The following is a 19,391-nucleotide window of genomic DNA, read 5'->3' as shown; positions in this document are numbered from 1 at the left end:
CTTACCGAATCGGAACGTAGAAAACAAAGGAATCGGAGTCCCTAGAACTGGGAAAAGTCGGGGCCACGATCAAAGTCAAGGGGGATGCCCACTTGCTTCTATTGCGGCAAGCCGGGGCACTTCCAGAAGAACTGTCGGCATTTCCGGAAAGACAAGGGAACCGACAATACCGATTCGAAGAAGTCACCGGACCGAAACGGTTTGGATCGGCGAGGCCGAGACCGAAAGGGAACGATGGCGATCGCGGCAAGTGAAGAAGAACTAATGCTCATCACCGAGGAGAGTGAGTTGAACCTTGTCGTCGACGAGACAACGTGGGTTGTCGATTCCGGAGCGTCGTTCCACCTTACCCTGGACCGAAAATGCTTCTCATCCTACACAACCGGTGAGCACAGTTGTGTCCAGATGGAGAATGAAGGGACATGTCGAATTATCGGCATAGGAGATGTGTTGTTGACGACATCAGTCGGATGCAAGTTGTTGTTGAAGGATGTTCGACACATTCCAGAGGTTCGACTGAACCTGATATCAGTCGGTCAGTTAGATGATGAAGGCTACAAAAGTAGCATCCGGAACGGTGTCATGAAGTTTTGTAGCATCCGGAACGATGAAGACCATGCATATTCCTTGGATACGACGATGATGAGTTTGGTTACCGGGTTTGGGATCTGGTCGACAGAAAGGTGTTCCGGAGTCGGGACATAGTCTTCATGGAAGACAGGACCATTGCCGATTGGGAGTTGAAGAAGAAGGTAACGAACTCTGGATCATCCATTGAAAACCGGCTTGAGGACAAAAGGATATACCCGGTTGAAAACCGGATGTTAGTCGGTATCCGGATGACACTCGATGAACCAGCCGGATACGGATTGAAAACCGGCTTGAGGACAAAAGGATATACCTGGTTGAAAACCGGATGTTAGTCGGTATCCGGATGACACTCGACGAACCAGCCGGATACGGATAGGAAATCGAACCGACCGAAGAAGAAGAAGAAGAAGAAGAAGAAGAAGACACCAGAACCGGACAAGATCCCGAATCGGATGAGGATGAGGAACAAACAGAGGAACCGACAGTCAGAAACCAAGGACGGAGATATCCTCTCTGAGAGAGAAGAGCTCCCCGAAGATTTTCGGATGCAGAACATGTGTTGCTAACCGATGAGGAGGAGCCGGAAAGCTTTGAAGAAGCAAGGGGAGACACCCACAACCGCAAATGGTTGAGTGACATGCAAGATGAGATGGATTCCTTGCATGATAACCACACATACAAATTGGTGGAGTTGCCGAAAGGAAAGAGGGCACTCCAGAACAAGTGGGTGTACAAGCTGAAACCGGGAGACGCCGGGAATCCACCAAAGTATAAGGCCCGAATTGTGGTGAAGGGCTTCAAGCAGAAGAAAGGAGTGGACTTTGATGAGATCTTTTCCCCAGTAGTAAAGATGACATCCATTCGGACGGTATTGGGCATAGCAGCAAGTATGGACCTCAAGGTAGAGCAACTAGACGTTAAGACGACATTCCTACATAGAGACCTCGAAGAAGAGATCTACATGCATCAACCGGAAGGATTTGAGAAGAAAGGGAAGGAGTACCTGGTGTGTCGGCTGAAGAAGAGCCAATACAGACTGAAGCAAGCTCCCCGACAATGGTACCGGAAGTTTGACTCCTTCGTGACCGATCAAGGGTACCACAAGACGCAGGCCGATCATTGGGTGTTTGTGAAGAAATTTGATGGAGGAGATTTCTTGATATTGCTCCTGTACGTGGACGACATGTTGATTGTTGGACGAGACCAAGTCAAGATACAGATGTTGAAGAAGACCCTTAACCAGACCTTCTCAATGAAAGACTTGGGTCCGACAAGATAGATACTAGGGATGCACATCATCTGGGACCGATCGAAGAAGCAATTGTGGCTGTCACAGGAAAAGTATGTGACAAAGGTGCTTCAGCGATTTAACATGTTAGAAGCAAAACCGGTCGGATCGACACTCCTGGCAAACTGCAGATTATCCGGTAAGCAAAGCCCGAAGACAAAGGCAGAGAAGGTGGATATGATGAAGATTCCATGTGCCTCTGCGATCGGGAGCCTGATGTACGCAATGGTGTGTACTCGACCGGATATTGGATACGCAGTTGGAGTGGTGTGTACGTCAATTCATGACCAACCCCAGAAAAGAGCACTGGAATGCAGTAAAATGGATACTTCGGTACTTGAAGGGCACTTCGAGTATGTGCCTTCAATTCGGCTCCGATAAACCCCTCATGGAAGGATTTACCGATTCAGATATGTCGGTTGATGTGGACATTAGCCTGTCAACTTCCGGATATGTCATGACCTATGCAGGGGGAGTCGTTTCATGGTAGTTGAGGCTGCAGAAGACGGTTTCGTTGTCAACCACGGAGGCAGAGTACATGGCAGTCGTGGAAGCCGGCAAGGAAATATTATGGATGAAGGACTCCATCGAAGAGCTAGGGATCCTACAAGAGGAATACCAGCTCTACTGCGACAGTCAAAGTGCCATCCACCTTGCAAAGAACGCGGCATACCATTCTAGAACGAAGCACATCCAGCACAAGTACCACTAGATCCGGGAGCGAGTTGAAGATCGAGAGTTCGTGCTGACGAAGATCCACACGGAGGAGAACAAGTCGGATATGTTGACCAAGGTGCTGACACCCGACAAGCTGGACGCATGCCGAAAGCGGATCGGACTTACAAGACATCCCATACCAGAGTGAAGGGGGAGATTGTTGGGAAATCGGTCTCTTCGGATGGGATCCGGTGATGAATAAAGAGGACCCGGTGAGAACAGGAAGAGATCCGGAAACCAGAAGAGAGCCGATGAGAACCAGAAGAGATCCAAAAGAGATCCGAAAACCGAATCGGTGGACCCGGTGAGAACCAAAAGAGAAGACAGATTTGTAATATGTCTTGAATAAGCCCATTGAGTCTATATTTGTAAATAGCCCTAAATTCATATAACTATACATATGACTTAGGGTAATCACTTTAGGTGTGATTGTGTTGTTGTCATATTGTTGTAATAGTTGTATAGAGAGAGAGGGGGAGAGAGAGAGATAAATAGCGATACTCGGTTGTAACCACCACTGTGCGAAGAAACAGAGCTCGAGGTCGTTGCCTCCAAGTCTCTGATTGTACCCCTTCTCTTCATAGTGATAGTTCAGAGTTTGTGGGCTCCCGTAGTTTTTCCCTATTAGGGTTTTCCACGTAAACATCTTGTGTCATTTTCTTGTGTACTCTCCACTTCCCATTTCTATGTTTGATTCTTATAGAAGTGATTTACTACTCGGTTGTGGCCGAGCAATATTCCGTGCATTCCTCTTCATTCTTGAACATTGAGAGTCGCTAGCTCACAATTACGATACAAGTGATGAGAGCAATCAACTATGCACACTTTGACATACATAAGTATCATACTTTGATAGTGGATCACTTCTATGCTTTCCACACATTTTAAACCAAACCCAATCCATGCACAAATTCCCTGATAATCACAATGTGCACTTTCCATTGTGAGATTCATTAGTAAAGTTCTTGGACATCAAGGGTCGCCACTACCTTTCAAATGCTTATTTGAAAAACTTACCAATTTGGTCTCATAGATCATGATTGACTTTGAAAATGATAATAGAATCTATATATATATATATAGTTGGAAAGACCAAAGAGGTGGGAACAAAAATGGGGTAGAGGTAGTGATTGATATATTAATAATTAATGGAGAAATTTGTAAGGAATCATATGGAAAAGCCAAAAGTGGGGCCTACTCTAGTGATGATACTTACTCTTGTTCATGTGTTTATCTGTGTGTGCATCTATCATGTATATGTATATGCATACACATAAGCAGATAGATAGATACACACAAACAAGCACACAACAACGAGAGTTATGCACCATCACTAGAGTAGTCCCACTTTTGGCTTTTCCATATGTTTCCTTACAAATTGCCCCATTAATTAGTAATAAATCAACATCGACCCCATTTTTGTTCCCACCTCTTTGGTCTTTCCAACTCACTTATCACTCTCATTATTCACTCAAAATTTACACATTCATTCTGAATATGTGATTGTGATTCACTCCATAGAATTGAATAATGAGATAATACACAATTCCTTATTCACAAAAAAATTTATGATAAGATTGGAAGTTGGAATGGATCAAATTAAATTCCCCAAATCAATTATAGATACACCTCAAGTCAGACCTAAATATATAATCATTCATCTCCATGAACTCTTTATATTTTGATCCAAGGCATCAGGCATATCCAAATATAATAAAATATATCGCCCCCTAAATATAGAAGCATTTATCTCCATGAATTATTGATCCAAGGCATTGGGCATATCAAAATATAATAACATATCTAGCCCATAGTAACGTACATCATTGTCATTAAAACCATCTAAAGCACACTTAAACATCAGTCTGGTGACTTATAGCCAACAGCTCTTCAATATTGACACAATACACATCATCAAGAATGACCTCGCTCTCGGAACTTGCTACAAATTATGGTATATAAGGACATATAGAAAATATGTGTTTGAAACCGTGACTCAAAGCTCATAAAATAAAACCCAAGATTAAACATTGGTGGAAGTATTATATCAAAAACCAACTTTGATAATGAAACCATGTGCCTCTTGCAAAGATACAAGACTTTCTGAGAGGATTTGTTTGCAAAATGTGGGCCAAAGAATCCAGAAGAGTAAGTTAATTTACATTGGAGCTTGGCAAGCTTATTTACTCCAAAAGAATACGGATCTGAAAACAAACGCAGATGCAACCTTTACCTGAACAGCATTGCTACACCGACAAGCCCCCAAAGGAAAGCTTCTCACAAAGAAGTCATTTACTTATTACTCCTGCATGGTTAAAAACTGAAAGAAAACATGCCCACAAAGTGTATGGACTACCTAGCTAAAGTACAAATAAGTGAGGCATATTAGTTTAAAATTATTGCTATTTATAAACCAATTTATGCATTATGGAAAGCAAGAAGATTCTGACGCATATACATGTCATTAGAAATAGGTTTGAACTGAAGACAAAATATCGCATTATAATTAGTTTTAACTGCTGAACAATATACACAAAAAATGCACTATCTGCAGCAGAAAACAGAGAAATACACAAACAGTGTAAACTTTTCATCTGTATGTTCAATATAACTACTGTATGCACTATCAAGAATAAAAATAGCATGTCATCACAAATGGTTTTAACTCTGAATGTGATTGTCTAATCTAAGCATTTATATATTTATGATTTTATACCTCTTCAGGAAATACAAAAAACATCAGAGAAAATAAATGTTCCTTTTCTTGTGCATTTGTCCAGAAACCGATACTTGCACGCTAACACAATCATGCAGATTCTCAGAATGCATATTTAAAGATATGACATATAACAGACACGCATCATTTAGATTGATCAGAGTGCATTCTTTTTTGTCTTCATTACATCCATATATTTAGGAAATTTTAAAAACTGAAGTAGTTAACTACATCGAAAATTTTTCCCATTAGTTTGATGAAATGAAAGGGTTAGGTTGCCATCCTCTGAGGTTCATTTCACATCATAAGCTCTGACAAATTACAATACTTCCTTTTATATGAAGCTTCTTTAGATTTTCCTCATGTGATTGATTCCTTTTCGGCTTCACGATTTAATAGAAATGTGAAGGTGACTTCCTTGTTCTTTTTACTTAATAGAAATGCGAAAAACGTTAATCCACAAAGTCATCACCTGAACCACCACATTTTAAGACAGACAGACTAAATCATGCTGGTAAAGAAGGTTTACGCAATTCAGCATCTCCATGAGCAAAGTGGCATCGTTCTCCAAATGTACATGTGCCTTGAGCATGATTTTGACATAGCTTTGTCTTGAAATTGTGAGGATTTGAACCTGCATTTTTGGGGGGTAATGGGTCCTTATTGATTAATAAATCTCGGACCATCTGATTAGCACATTTAATTTGATCAAAAGTTCCTTCCAACTCAACATGCCTAAGGTTAGGATCACTCTCATGATCCCGAATCGCAAGCTTTGCTCCTGTAATGCGACTTATCTCTTTCGCATGCATACCACCCTTACCAATAATTATCCCTGCCATGGCAGCGTCAATGGTGATTTTATCGATTGACGAAGAAGAGCTAACAATCCCCGGTGGAGGTGGCTCCCGAGGGAAAGGAATAACTGCAGGAGGATGGTTACTGGTCATTGGAATAGAAAAGCTTCCATTTGCAATGATACCTTTAGGTGGTTCCCCAACCATCATGGGAGCAACATAGCCATTCTGAACGATACTTTTAGGTGGCTCGCTGACCATCATGGCAGCACCGTAACCATTTGGAACCATACCTTTAGGTGGCTCTGAGACCATCACAGTGGAAACAATTCCATTAGGAACCATACCTTTAGGTGGTTCCCCAAACATGATGGAAGCAACAAAAGCATTTGAAGCCATACCTTTGGGTGCTTCCACGTGGGCATTGCTTGTAATCTTTAGCTCTCTCTCTCCATGAGCAAAATGGCATTTATCACCGAACCGGCAACCCTCAGATGTACCAAATTGCTTACAAAGTCGACTTTTAAAGCCTCCTAAATTAGCACCGCCTCCCCCATTAGCCGAATGGGTGGTTGAAGCAACATGGGGAGCAACCAAGGAAGGTTGCGCATTTAGACTTGGTGCTTTTACTGTTGTTTTAAGGGCAATTCCTGTTGTAAAGGAAGAAACCCCCCCGGGCACATAATGAGAGAAATGGCATCCTTCTCCATAAGGACAACCACATGTACTGTGAGATTGCCAAGCAAAATAAATGCAACAGATTAGGGCTCACCAAAAGGCATTTTGTTCAAACAATCGTCAGCAAAAGTATTCATGTCACATCATCAAACTAACCTGAAGAACTTCAAGCATGGCTTTGACACACTTTGCCCGGATGCAGCAGCACCTATAAAAGACAAGAACATAATGGCATCAATATTCTGTCACAATTTTAAACCAAACTCTGGTTTTTTCATCATGCATCTAAACTCCAGTCTACTGTCAAAACATGATGAGCTCATTTCTCTCACAAAGAAAGGAGGATATGGCATAATATATCTAATGAAAGAACTTTGTGCAAATTGCAGTAACATTTGGTGCCTCATATAAATTATTTGCAATCATTTCTCCTATTATTTCATCAGGCACAAATAAAAAAACACTAGATTCTGACAGGTGGAATGTCTGTGTGCAGTTAGGACAATCAAAACAACATTTTATGCTAAATAAACAGAAACCCTAACTTCTCTGAGAGTAGAATTATAGCTACGTAACACATACATAGCCAGTATTCACACGAATTTCTTATTGCAAATAAGGGAACATCCGTTGTGTAGCTAGGGCAGCGTTGAGATAAATAACTTGACATGCTACAGATCCTGAAATCTGTTCTCAAAAACAATTACATATCGAGATATATATCAAGCACATCTCCAAAAACTTTCTGTTCTGATTATTCTGCCAGAATGGGTCTAAGGTTTCACAGCCATATACAATGCCTGAAGTTTAGTATGTATAAACGCATACATATGTATATACATTAATGCATATATTTAAGCATACAACAATGCTTGCACATATTTACATGTATGCATGTATCTATATAATACATATAAATCTCTTAATACATTGGCATGGTGTTAATCTAATTTCTGTTCAAAAAGAGTAAGAAAAACCACAATTAAGTTATTGCAAAATATCACGCCTTTAAAATTCTCATATAAACAATTAAGAGAGAGACATACACAAACCACCACCAAACTAAAACATAGGGTCAGCTTCAATGCAAATCATAAGACATATTGGAAGACCTTAAAATTCAAGAAACGCCCTTAAATGTTTTTTTACTTTCTGTTATTTCTTCTATCCTTTTTTTCTGGAGGGGAGATCGTTTTGCTAGTTTTGTTACCAAGACACGTTGCTCATGTATATCCTCCTAACTTCTCAGTGAACCCATAAGTAGATAATTAAACCATCACATATAAAGACATTATATGCACAAATCTCAGCCTTAACCTTCAGAGAAAAGACATACATCGCTATACTCAAAAATATACATAGCATAATTCGCAACTATTTCACTCCAGCTTTTTGGAAAATACATGCACAGAAATATCAGAGTTAAATCTATGAGACAAAGTATGGTCTGCAACTACTTTACTCCAGCTTTGTGGAAAGTACATGCGCTGACATATTGGACTCATATATATAGAACAAAAGCAAATAATTTGCACCTATTTCGTCCTACTTTTGGGAAAATAAATATATACATGCTTGCTTGCTTCAAACATTGCTTGTGTTCTGATCAATCAGACTTGTATACACATAACCAGATGCCACAATTTTGCAACCATTCCACTCTAACTAGTAGACACAATCATACAGTCACCTCACCTTAACTTCTTAGTGAATCCATACACAGACGCATCAAAACAACAACACTTTAGCAGTCAGTTCACTCTAACTTCTTGTCAGATACATAGGTAGACTTTCAAACTCATATAAATGAAAAAAAAGATAAATTTTTGCAGCCTTTCCCCCTAACTTACCATAACATGCAAACATACCTAAAAAATTCATATACATGAAAAAAAGACACAAATTTGCAGCCATTTCTCCCTAACTTCTCATTAAATACATACAAGGCATACAAATTCGCAAATACATCCAGAAAAAAAGACATTTTTGCAGCCATTTCTCCCTAGCTTCTCAGTAAATACATACCAGGCATACAAACTCGCAAATACATGCAAAAAAAGGCACACTTTTGCAGCCATGTGCCCCTAACTTCTCTGAGAATACATAAATAAACATAACAGTCACATGGACATGAGAACGCACACATAGATATACGTAACTTAAAGCTCAATACTTGTGGGAAATTTCCCTGTGTATTCATCGTCAAGCACAGAAAACAAGCCGTGCATTACGACAAAGGTAGTATACGTGTGAGATTAGGGCAAAACTCGGGAGAAACATGAAACTGGCACAAATCCGGGAAACCGTAGCTTCTCAGAAACAAATACCTGGAGTGTGATATCCATTGGCCGCATCAGGCCGTGATCTTTTGCGATCTGGTGCAACCACAGATTCCATGGCGAACATCGGCAGGAGAAGAAGAAGAAGAAGAAGAAGACGACGAAAAGGAGATGAAAGAAGGACGATGGACGAAGAAGGAAAGGTGAAGGAAGACGAATCGCGGAAACACAGACGACGGAGAAAGGATCAAGGATACGCAGTCTGGCTATCTGTCTCTGAGTTTTTCAAGACTGAGGGGGGCCTCTGTGTTTCTGTCGGATCTCCCTCGCCCGCGGAAACAAATCTCTGATACGCACGCTCGCACAGGTGGGGTTTAGGGCACAGAGAAAAACAGAGAATGATTATTAGGTCAATGAAGCATATACTATGTATGTATCATACAGAAGAAGAAGAAGAAGAAGAAGAAGAAGAATAGTAAATTGTCCAAAGCGTAGTACGTAAAATTCGTGTTCGTCTACCATAACATTCGTTTTCCTACGTTGGGAAAAGAATGCGAATGTTATTCAAACATTTCTTGTGTTTTTTTTTCTCCCAATTTTTAATGTTTTCTTTTGTTTTTTACCATTTATTAGGCTTATTTACCTCATAATAAATAGTTAATCCAAAAGTATGGTTTTGATCATTCTTTGAGGGTGTTTTTCTTACGCGAATGATTGAAACATTCACGAATGCGAATGTGCGTATGGTTCATACTATGGGACTCCAAAGTGTTTTTCTGTTCTTTTGGTTTGCCGGTCATTATTATTGCATTGAAGCAATATCATGATTCATGAAGTAAGAAGAATAAGAAATTGTCCAAAAGTAAAGATGAGTTTATTATAGAGGATCCACTTACAATATAAATTGTAATATTGTGTTAAATATATACTTTAGGAATCGCTTCGCCCCGCAACTATTATGGCTAATGAGGTTGATTTAGAGTACGTCGTGAGTTTCTTTTTTTATGATGTGGTTCGATGTATGTTTTGTGCACGACCTCTTTAGGTCATGAATTTGATAGCGTAGAAATGATCAAGGATGGTCGCAATTTAAATGCATCTCTTCCTAATGGTAAGAGCCTTAGTTGGGACCAACCTAACAAATGAAGCTTCTAAGCAATAAATATTTCAAATTTTTAAAGAGCCCCATATGATGGGTCATTGCTCGATTGCACAAATCCAACACTCAAACAATTCCCTCCATTTGCATGCCACAAAGGAGCAAGCCCATAGAAGAAGAGTCTCATTGCATGGACCAAACAATATACAAATATGTGGAACATTAATCCATCACTATCGACCATGCCACACATTGCCGATCAAGCAGCATCACGTAATGATGACACTCACAACTGTGACGACAATACCACTCCTGCAACATTTACAAACAAACTAGTTCAATGTAATCTCAAAGGTCCATAAAGAAACCATCAAGGCCAACATCATAGTATGTGTCAAGCTAGAAGCGACCAATGCCAAGTTCAACTCATAACTCGACAAAACATCAACCTATCAAATCAACTCGAAGCAATGTGATGCGAAGCAAGCAAAAAAACTACATACCCTTACTCATGCATTCACAAACTAGCTTGGGCCAATCATTCATTGTGTTTTGTGGTCCCTATTTTCCATCATTCGAGAGCAAGGATGACGTAATACTATACTTGGGTTCACCCATTGGAATATTGTATTAGGGGGTCATTTAACGCGAGAAACATCGCATAATGCAAGGGGTACATAACCAGATCCAGGGTGGTCATTATGTAGGTGAAATAACTACTGAAAAACATAAAAGAGAGGCTATGGTGTCTTACATTGTAAAAGAGACACCCACATATAAAATGAGGTGTGCAAGAGGTGTTGACGGCTAGGCAACTAAGAACAAAAGGTTTGCATGCTCCATCCATGACAAAAGTGGGCATTGGGCTTTGCAAGCCCTTTCACCCTAGTATATGTGTGAAACAATATCATCCTCACGACTAATGACCGCACCAAATGGGTGGGGGCTAAGGTGCTCCAAGGTAATAATAGATCACCACACACGCATCCCGTTTTCGATATAGAAACAACTGGTTCTGACAAAGAAAAACGAGTTGTCCTATTGGGCTCATCAGTGATGAGTTGGGCGCTTCATCAATCACGTAAATGGAAGCCGCGATCTCACGTGATAACGTTTTGGCAGATGCGAACAAAAGAGAGATAAAACAAAAAAAAAACACAAGTGATTGAAAGTTGAAACAATATGGAGTAGAACCAATTTAGCGGTAAGAAAATAGTGAACTAAAAAATAAGGTCAAAAACATAAATTCTCTAAAGGATGGGACCTCCTTTAACATTTCCCATTCCTCTGTTTCCTTCCTCAGTGAGGAGAAGGAGAAGGAGAAGGAGAAGAAGGAGAAGAAGAAGAAGAAGACGGCGGCTGCGGCATCATGAAGTCGAAGAAGGACAGACAGGATCGCAGGAAAGAGAAGAAAAAACATAGCAGCAGCAGAAGGAGAAGACACTCGGTTTCTTCTTCCTCTTCTCCTTATTGTTCTCCATCAGAAGAAAGTGAGGATTCCTCGGCCGATGGAGAGAGACGGAACCCTAGAAAGCACGCAAAGAAACATATCGAAGATTCTTTGATCTCTTCTTCTTCTTCTGATGATGATGACGATGATGGTGAGTATGCTTCGCGAAGAAGAAAAAGAAGAGGACACAGGAGACGAGAAGATGGGGAGAAGAGTGAGAGTCGCGACAAAGAGCATAAGATGAAGAAGAAGAGGAAGAAGCATAGCAGTAGTAATGGAATCTTGTCGAAGAAGAGGGATCGACATGGAAAGCAGAGGGAAGAGAAGGATGCGAAAGGCGGAGATGTGCATAGCCCGATGGAGGTTGCATCTATGATTTTGTCCAAATATCCCGGGCTGAAAAGCGATTTGGAACAGGTATGGTAATATTTTTTGAGATATATATGGATAATTAGGACAGGCAAAAATTGACCTATGAGACTGAACTTGAAATGTTGTCGTGTTCCTTTGGAAACATCAAATCAAAGTAAATGTAACTAAATTAGTGAACTTCCAAGAGCTCTAAATGCTCTTGTTAATTAAGCACTTAAACATCTTGAGTTAAGATGGACAGAAATTTCTGCCTTGGAAAGATGTCCAAAATGGGCAAACTCAAGTTGTAGAGACCTCCAAAGTGATGGCCACACCTTTGGTGTGCGTGATAATTTCCTGGATTACAACTGCAAGAGGCTGAAGTGACCTATGAAACAAAAAGGTAGTCCATATGAACCTATAGAAGTCTGGAAAAATGAAGCGAAATTAAATTGAATTGATAGCTTCCCAACAAAACTCGGCTGTGATGAAAGTACACTGATACAGGGAACCATGGTACAAGTAATGCAGAGGATACAATGTACAAAATATCGCATATCTAGGATGTAGAATATGTGTGGATAAGCTCAGAAATGCTCTCAATGATGCTATATGACATCAAGTGTGGGATGAATTCAACATATGGAGCCCACAGCTGATACATCAAATATCCAGCATATTCCTTTACAGATCACCAAAATGCTACACAAAGAAGCTAATGTGCCTACATCATGGATTCATGGTGGGGGGGAAAGAGAGAGGGAGTTATGTAGAGGAGGTGCATGATTGTGATTGAGAGAGATATGTTTATTAATCTCTCTTACAGTCTCAAATGTCTTGTGAGATCCAATCAGAGATCACAATGGAAAAGATTGCCTCAGCCCTCATCTACGAGAATAATAAATGGAATGAATATACTATGTGAAGCCCACGTGCTAATCTACTCACATGGTTAGAACGTTACAAACCTAATTATGAGAATATTTTCTCAATGAGACTAAAATTGGGCCGTGAGTATCCTGTATTTTATTGTTCTCTTTGATTAGGAATCCCAAAACATCTCATATGCTGTAGAATTGGCCAAACCCACGTCAATAGAGAGTGTGACATTTGCTTCTCATCTCATAGTTTAGGGAACAATGATGGGCCATTCATTTCCTTCCAATTGTAATACAAGTGATATCCCCTGGCTCTCTTTAGGCAGTCAATTTGTTAGAATCACTAACTATGAAGGGGATATGGAGTTATCCGATCATGTTGCAAAGCGTGTGGAACATATGGATTGAGTGGGTAAGCAAGAGACAATGAATCCATCAATAGTATTTATTTTCTTGTGGGGATGCAACGCAGACATAAAGAGAGGCCAATGCGTTTAAATAATTTATCTATATTTTTATGCATATCACTGAATCTAGGATTACAAATGACTATTGCTATAGAGTTCATCTAGCATTCAACATGGTGCCACATGATGAAAGGCGTACATTATCGATTTCTTGTCATGGTAGAGAACCCATTTTCCAGCATTCAGTAGTATGAGTTGTCACAAGTTCATAGGAGATTGTGTTTGTCATGTGTTCATATGAAGCTCAGGTTTCTAAAATCTCATACTTCTGAGAAAGTTCGCTTGTTCTACTTTTGCCTTTTGTGAGATCAAGTGTCCTTTCTTAACTTGTCCATCTGTGCCCAGAGTAAGCTTTCCATGAGTTTCAAGCTTTTGTTGAATAGAGCATGAACATAAGAGATCTTAGTCACGGGGACTAAGGATGGTCATGATAATTATGAACTATCTCTTTGATTTCTATAGGTGTTTTGGTCCCCGTTATGTGCAAGTGGTGCTCAAATCAAGGTAGAGACAATAATTGAATGGAGTTAGATAAAATGGAAGCGCAGTTGGAAACATAGAACATAATATTTGCATTCTTCTGCTCAAACATTCGTTTTCATACGTTTGCAAATGTGTATGTTATGAAAACATACTTATGGAAACATAGAACATAATATTTGCATTCTTCTGCTCAAACATTCGTTTTCATACGTTTGCAAATGTGTATGTTATGAAAACATACTTATGTTTTTTTTTTATGTTTTTATTTTATTTTTTCTCACTTTTTTACATTAAAAAGTTTTACCTAATAGTAAATAATGAATACAAAAGTATGGTATTTACCATACTCGAATGATCGATACATACTCAAATGCATGTATGGTTCATGCTATGGTTGGAATCATAGATTGACACATGCGTGATATTCATGATATTCTTTATGCGTGATATTCGTAATATTTGAGAATACGTAATCGCCCCAAGAATATTATAAAACCATTTGTTTTGCAAAATAAACATAATAAATAAATAAATTCATTTTTTTATTTAAATAAATTTATTTTACCAAAAAAAGAACAATTATTCATTAATTGATTATAGTGTCAGCCTTCAGGAGAGTTTATGAAACTTATTTTAATTAACTAATTAATTAATTAATTTTTTAAAAATAAATATTTTTATATTTATTATAAAAATATGATTAGTGTGAGCTTTCAAGTCCTATTTTTAATGTCAAGATAAAAATATCCATAAATTGAGGGAATAAAAAGTGAAAAATTAATGGACCTTTATTTTTATTTTATTTATTTACTAAAAATAAAACGAATACTTATAGTTATAAGTTACACATTTATTATAAAAATTGAGTAGTATCAAGTCCCTCTTTTATTATCCCTATTTATTGTCAAGTTCCTTTTTTTTTTCCTAAGAAATTAAAAAAGATAAGTTCATGTACTTTTTTTTTTTGGGTTTAAACGAATACTTGTCCACCCATTCGTATTCGTATTCGTTTGCATTCGAATGGGAAACCCCACGAATGCGAATATGTCAATCTATGGTTGGAATTATATAGAAGGAATTTTGGTCCAAGAGGTGGGCTGACAAACACAAAGGATGAAGGGGAAATGAGCTCAGCTAGGGGCAAAAATTGCAGTGGAATGATAGCAAGAGAGGTAGTCCCTCGGTGGTTCTCCTATTGGGGATAAAATCCAGGAATCAATATACAGTGGAATGATAACAAGAGAGGTAGTCCCTTGGTGGTTCTCCTATTGAGGATTAAATCCAGGAATCAATACCATAGTGTTTTGTATTCAATACCCATAGTTATTTGTGGACACCTAACATGTTGGTGACATGTGTGAGCATATAGAATGGAAAGTCCAATACTGCATTCTCAGAAGCTCCACAGGACCAAATGCTCAGCTATGGCTTAAACATCTGCCATTTTCGTTGGAAATTATAGAGATTAATAACTGCATACATTACCCATTGCAGTCTTGTGCACGAGACGATGATCTGGGTCATCAAAGTTGGCAAATAGTCAAGCTCTGCTTTGGTGGAGTTGTTGAAAATGGTCCTAACATGTTGAGCATTGCACTAACATTCGAGTGTCAGTATCTCAAAACTGTAGGTAGCCCTATGTAAGAAAAAACTTCAAAGAGGTAACTTTTTGAAACATAAAGCTCATCACTGTTGTCTTTCAATGAAATATATAAAGAGAGAGAGAAAAGGTGGGAGAGGAAGAGGAAGACGGGGATTGTCTACATCACGTGCTGTTGTTTCAATATCACTGCAATTTTTGCTCTCCTCTTAAAAAATATTTATTTAAACTTAAATGCAGCTATTGAGGATGCTTGATGATGGGCAAGCTGTTGATATAAGTGGGCTGGAGGATAAGGATATTTCAGGCTATTTGCGGGAGTTATTTCGAGCTCTTCGTCTACATAGATCATCTGAAGGGCTTTTTTTACTTCCTGAAAGCTCATCTCAGAAAATAATGGACGTTCTTGGACAACTTTTTGTAATCGACTCTATTGCCTTGGACAAAGAGTGCAGTATGCCACAGCAGGAGAACAAGAGACAACAAGGTAAAGATGAATATGAAAATGCTGAACAAGATTCCAAGAAATCTGGACTTCATGATAGAGGATCACAAGTTGTTGAAGAGATTCCTTATCCTAAAATAAGAAGGTAAGATAAATTTACGGTCATTAGATGACTTTGTTTAAGTTCCATTAGTTTAATTCTATAAGAGATTCAGTATACCTTGATGTGCATGTACTATTGTTGTGCATCATGTCATATAAGTTATAACAATTTGTGGTATTTTTCCAAGGGCAAAAGAAAGTTTTAGTATGCTGAATATGTTAGATCTGAAAATTTTAGGAAATGAAAGAAACTTGTTCAATGAATGCAGAATTTTGGGCCCATCAATGCCATCTGCAGAGATGCTAGAGGCTGCAGCTAGGTTAACTGAGGCAGGGTCAACGTTAAGGTGAGCAATTCAAACATTTTCATCGAACAATCCAAACTTAGGGAAAACCTTTGAGCATTTCTTTAGATCCTTTGAATGCACCTGACCTTTCATTATTTCCTCTAAGCTCGTGGCTAACCCCTGAAAGAGAGAACGAAGGTGATGAAAGTAGCACATATAATTGTTAAAAAAGGAAGCATGATTCTATACCTATTCAAAAAATGGATATAATCTTGCTTTTCAGGGGGTTGACCAATTGCATTTGGGGAAATATAAAAAATCTCAGTAGCAGTCTGGAGTTTTTCTCTAAAACTCACCATATTCTAATTAGCATAGTGATTTGCAGGGCAGCCGAAGAAGAGCTTGAACAAATTCCAATGGTTGGTCCTCCACCGCCTGCAGCAGTTGCAGAGGCAGAGTCTGCAAATGAAGCTGAGCGTTTTGAAGAAGTGTGTTATCATTGTTTTTGCTTTTTCTTTTCTATTTCCTTTGAGAGATTTGATGCAACTAACATGTAGTTTTACTTGTATGATCATTCATGCTGTAGGTTGAAAGGATCTTAGCACCTGATGTTGGGAATGCTTATGAACTGCTTGGTCTCAGGGTTGGTACGACGCCTGAATTATTAAAGAAACGGTGCAGTTTTTGGCTCGTAAAATGCATGTTTTTTTATTGAGATTGTTCATCTAGTAAGGCCACCTACAGAAATTTATGTCAGGGGTATTAAGGGTTCAATTGAGTTAAACGTGTCTGATTTTGTTATTCTTGAGTATGACATTAACTTGTTTAGTTTTACAGCTGAGATATTTACTGCTGATTTTGCTTATCATCCACATAGAAGCTTAATGGCATATGTTATTTTAAGAAAATTTGAGTTCATTCCGATGTTTGTCATACTATTTTACTTTTACAAAGACATACTAAAAGCCATTATGAGCTAAACAAATATAGTTTTTTCAATATTGTTTCTCTAGTAACAATTAGTGCTAAAATTTTCCACTGCAGGTATTGGAAACTATCGCTGCTGGTACATCCAGACAAATGTACACATCCTCGAGCACATGAAGCATTCACAGCACTCAATAAAGCCTTCAAAGATCTTCAAGATCCCATAAAGGTGAGTTGACAAATCTGTTCCTGTATAATGAGTTGTCACAAGTCATTACACACATTCTGAATTAACGTATTGCTTTAACTTACATTTGCCTGCTTTTGTTTGTGCAGCGCTCTATAATTGATAAAGAGGTTGAGGACAAAGAGACAAGGGAAGAATTTGAGGTATTTTTGACTGTAAAATTCCTCTTTTTCTCAAATTTGAGGGATGCTCTTATACTAATTTCGGTTACTGGATAAATGTATTTAAGTAAAATGCATTACTATTATAAATTGACCTTCAGGCAACTTGTTTTGATTTAAGTTATGCTTCTGCAGGCTGAACAGAAGGCAAAAAGAGAAGCAGCTCAATGGCGTAAACTACGAGGTTTTTATTTTACAACTTTCCGCTCGAGGAGGGAGAGAGATTTTGTTTATGTGATCTTTTTCTCGCACTTGTGTTATTCAGCGATGCCATTATCTTTTGTTGCATGGTTTGTGTTTTACTATCTCATCGATGTCATTACCTTTTTCTTACTTTCAGGTGAATCCTTACCTGGTGATGAGGAATTTTTGGATCCTCCAAAACCACTTACTCGGGACGAATGGATGACAGAACTACCTCCTGAAAGAAAGGTAACCTACAAGATGGAATATCAGAGTGTCTAGGTTTGGTGCTTTTTCAGAAATCCATTTCGTAACATCTCTTAAAAATATGTTATTCTCAGTAGTAGTTCACATATTGTTGGGTTTTAGTGGATTGTTTTATATATGATCTGATGTGTATTTATTGTTAGATTTCAACATGAATTACTTGTCTATGGTGAACCCAATCTTTAAAGGCCCACTGAATTTGATGTTATAAAGCTCTATATATAAGCCGTTGGCCTGTATTTTGCATTCCCATTTCACAGTAGCATGCCATTTCGATCAGCTTTTTTTTCTATAGGTCTTTGTTTGCAATGTTGAATTCCAAAATGTCTTTCCAATCATATTCTGCAACCTGATTGCAACTTTGAAGCTTTTCAGCCTGGTGTAGCATCGATGCAATCCACGTTTTTTAGCAAATCCACTAAAAGTGGCAGAGGTGATACAAGTGTATGGACGGACACTCCTTTAGAAAAGGCTCAGAAAGCAAAGATGGCGTAAGTAAAATCAATTTATTATGCAAGTGGAGTTCTTTGCAAAACATTATGTGTTATGTGTTTGAAACTTTTCCTCCTCACTTGAAGGTACTTGGAAGCATACAACCAAGCATCCCTGACATCAGGTATGGAGGATGGTAGACATACCAACAATCGTGACCCTGAGGCAGCAGATATTATCGATCAATTTAACACTGTAAAACGTGCGACCTCGCTAGTTGAAAAGCACCAAGCTGAACGGTCAAAGAAAGTTAAGAAAGAAAAGAAGAAAGAAGTATCAACGCCAGCACCACCTGAATGGACTGAAGCTCATCCTTGGAAGCCTTGGGATCGAGAAAAGGACTTAGTGGCAGGTAGAAAAAGTGTAAATTTGGACAAGAAAAGTATGGTTGAAGGTTTAACTTCCAGATTCTTGTCTTCTTCTACGGAACGGAGCTTCCTTTGATACCTACATGGATATATACTTGCTTTGGGAAGGCTTGGTATTGTAACACAAAAGATTGAATGAACTTGTGCAGTTGTTGTTAAAACAATATTCTTCATAAGTTCCTGAGTGTGCTTTTATCCAGTGTATATTATATTTATTATGACCGTATTGTGAGCTTTGACTATAACTGTTGGTGATGGTGCAAATTTGAAGGTTCTCTAATGTAATTCAAGAGTTTATGTAGGAACTTGAGAAAGTAAAAAAAGGGCGTCCGATACAAAACTCTAGTTTTACTCAAGTCAGGGAGAGGTAGGTGGCATATGAGTCGCTTAGAGTGTCAGTATACAGAACTGTACATGAGATTTCCACTCCCATGTAGCTCCTTGTCATTCAATCAGTATTTAAAAGAAAAGGACATGGAAGTTGCTCTTAGCTGCTGTAATTTTTTTTAAACATATTG

The 19,391-nt window shown here is 38.7% G+C and overlaps 2 protein-coding genes across 6 annotated transcripts; one reads left to right on the top strand and one right to left on the bottom strand.

Moving 5' to 3' along the window:
- Positions 1–5,436: 5,436 nt before the first annotated feature.
- LOC147856947 (zinc finger CCCH domain-containing protein 14-like) lies at positions 5,437–9,423 on the bottom strand. Of its 3 annotated transcripts, none has more exons than XM_087328528.1 (4): positions 9,115–9,423; positions 6,944–6,995; positions 6,048–6,836; positions 5,437–5,946 (listed from the first exon to the last, which is right to left on the bottom strand). In XM_087328528.1, the coding sequence occupies exons 1-4, from the start codon at positions 9,191–9,193 to the stop codon at positions 5,847–5,849; spliced, it is 1,020 nt and encodes a 339-aa protein (XP_087184654.1). In that variant the 5' UTR covers positions 9,194–9,423; the 3' UTR covers positions 5,437–5,846. The 3 variants fall into 3 exon arrangements, with proteins under 3 accessions (XP_087184654.1, XP_087184653.1, XP_087184652.1); XM_087328527.1 differs by having other exon boundaries at positions 5,437–6,414; positions 6,511–6,836; positions 9,115–9,400; XM_087328526.1 differs by having other exon boundaries at positions 5,437–6,836; positions 9,115–9,410.
- A 2,072-nt stretch (positions 9,424–11,495) lies between these two features.
- LOC147856946 (DNAJ heat shock N-terminal domain-containing protein) lies at positions 11,496–19,049 on the top strand. 3 transcript variants are annotated; one of them, XM_087328609.1, is made up of 11 exons: positions 11,511–12,032; positions 15,635–15,984; positions 16,211–16,288; positions 16,614–16,716; positions 16,815–16,903; positions 17,273–17,384; positions 17,492–17,545; positions 17,699–17,747; positions 17,904–17,995; positions 18,389–18,504; positions 18,592–19,049. In XM_087328609.1, exons 1-11 carry the CDS (start codon positions 11,535–11,537, stop codon positions 18,947–18,949), a joined length of 1,899 nt encoding a protein of 632 aa, XP_087184735.1. In that variant the 5' UTR covers positions 11,511–11,534; the 3' UTR covers positions 18,950–19,049. The 3 variants fall into 3 exon arrangements, 2 of the variants coding, with proteins under 2 accessions (XP_087184735.1, XP_087184736.1); XM_087328610.1 differs by lacking the exon at positions 11,511–12,032 and having other exon boundaries at positions 15,629–15,984; XR_015530613.1 differs by lacking the exons at positions 18,389–18,504; positions 18,592–19,049 and having other exon boundaries at positions 11,496–12,032; positions 16,815–16,875; positions 17,904–17,938.
- Positions 19,050–19,391: the final 342 nt, after the last annotated feature.

This window comes from Azolla caroliniana, unplaced genomic scaffold, assembly GCF_043228905.1.
Source record: "Azolla caroliniana isolate FFs.n. ecotype wild unplaced genomic scaffold, voAzoCaro1.0.p SCAF_12, whole genome shotgun sequence".
In the NCBI taxonomy this organism is placed as follows: domain Eukaryota; kingdom Viridiplantae; phylum Streptophyta; class Polypodiopsida; order Salviniales; family Salviniaceae; genus Azolla; species Azolla caroliniana.
This window is presented reverse-complemented; position numbering and strand designations above follow the sequence as displayed.

Bases quoted from the DNA above. Each gene is read 5' to 3' on its own strand.
- LOC147856946 (XM_087328609.1), top strand. From the start codon at position 11,535: ATGAAGTCGAAGAAGGACAGACAGGATCGCAGGAAAGAGAAGAAAAAA. The intron at 17,748-17,903 runs GTTTTTATTTTA...TCTTACTTTCAG, and splicing joins TCAATGGCGTAAACTACGAG to GTGAATCCTTACCTGGTGAT. The intron at 18,505-18,591 runs GTAAGTAAAATC...CCTCACTTGAAG, and splicing joins GCTCAGAAAGCAAAGATGGC to GTACTTGGAAGCATACAACC.
- LOC147856947 (XM_087328526.1), bottom strand. From the start codon at position 9,193: ATGTTCGCCATGGAATCTGTGGTTGCACCAGATCGCAAAAGATCACGG. The intron at 6,996-9,114 runs GTATTTGTTTCT...TGTCTTTTATAG, and splicing joins CAATGGATATCACACTCCAG to GTGCTGCTGCATCCGGGCAA. The intron at 6,837-6,943 runs GTTAGTTTGATG...GCAATCTCACAG, and splicing joins CCATGCTTGAAGTTCTTCAG to TACATGTGGTTGTCCTTATG.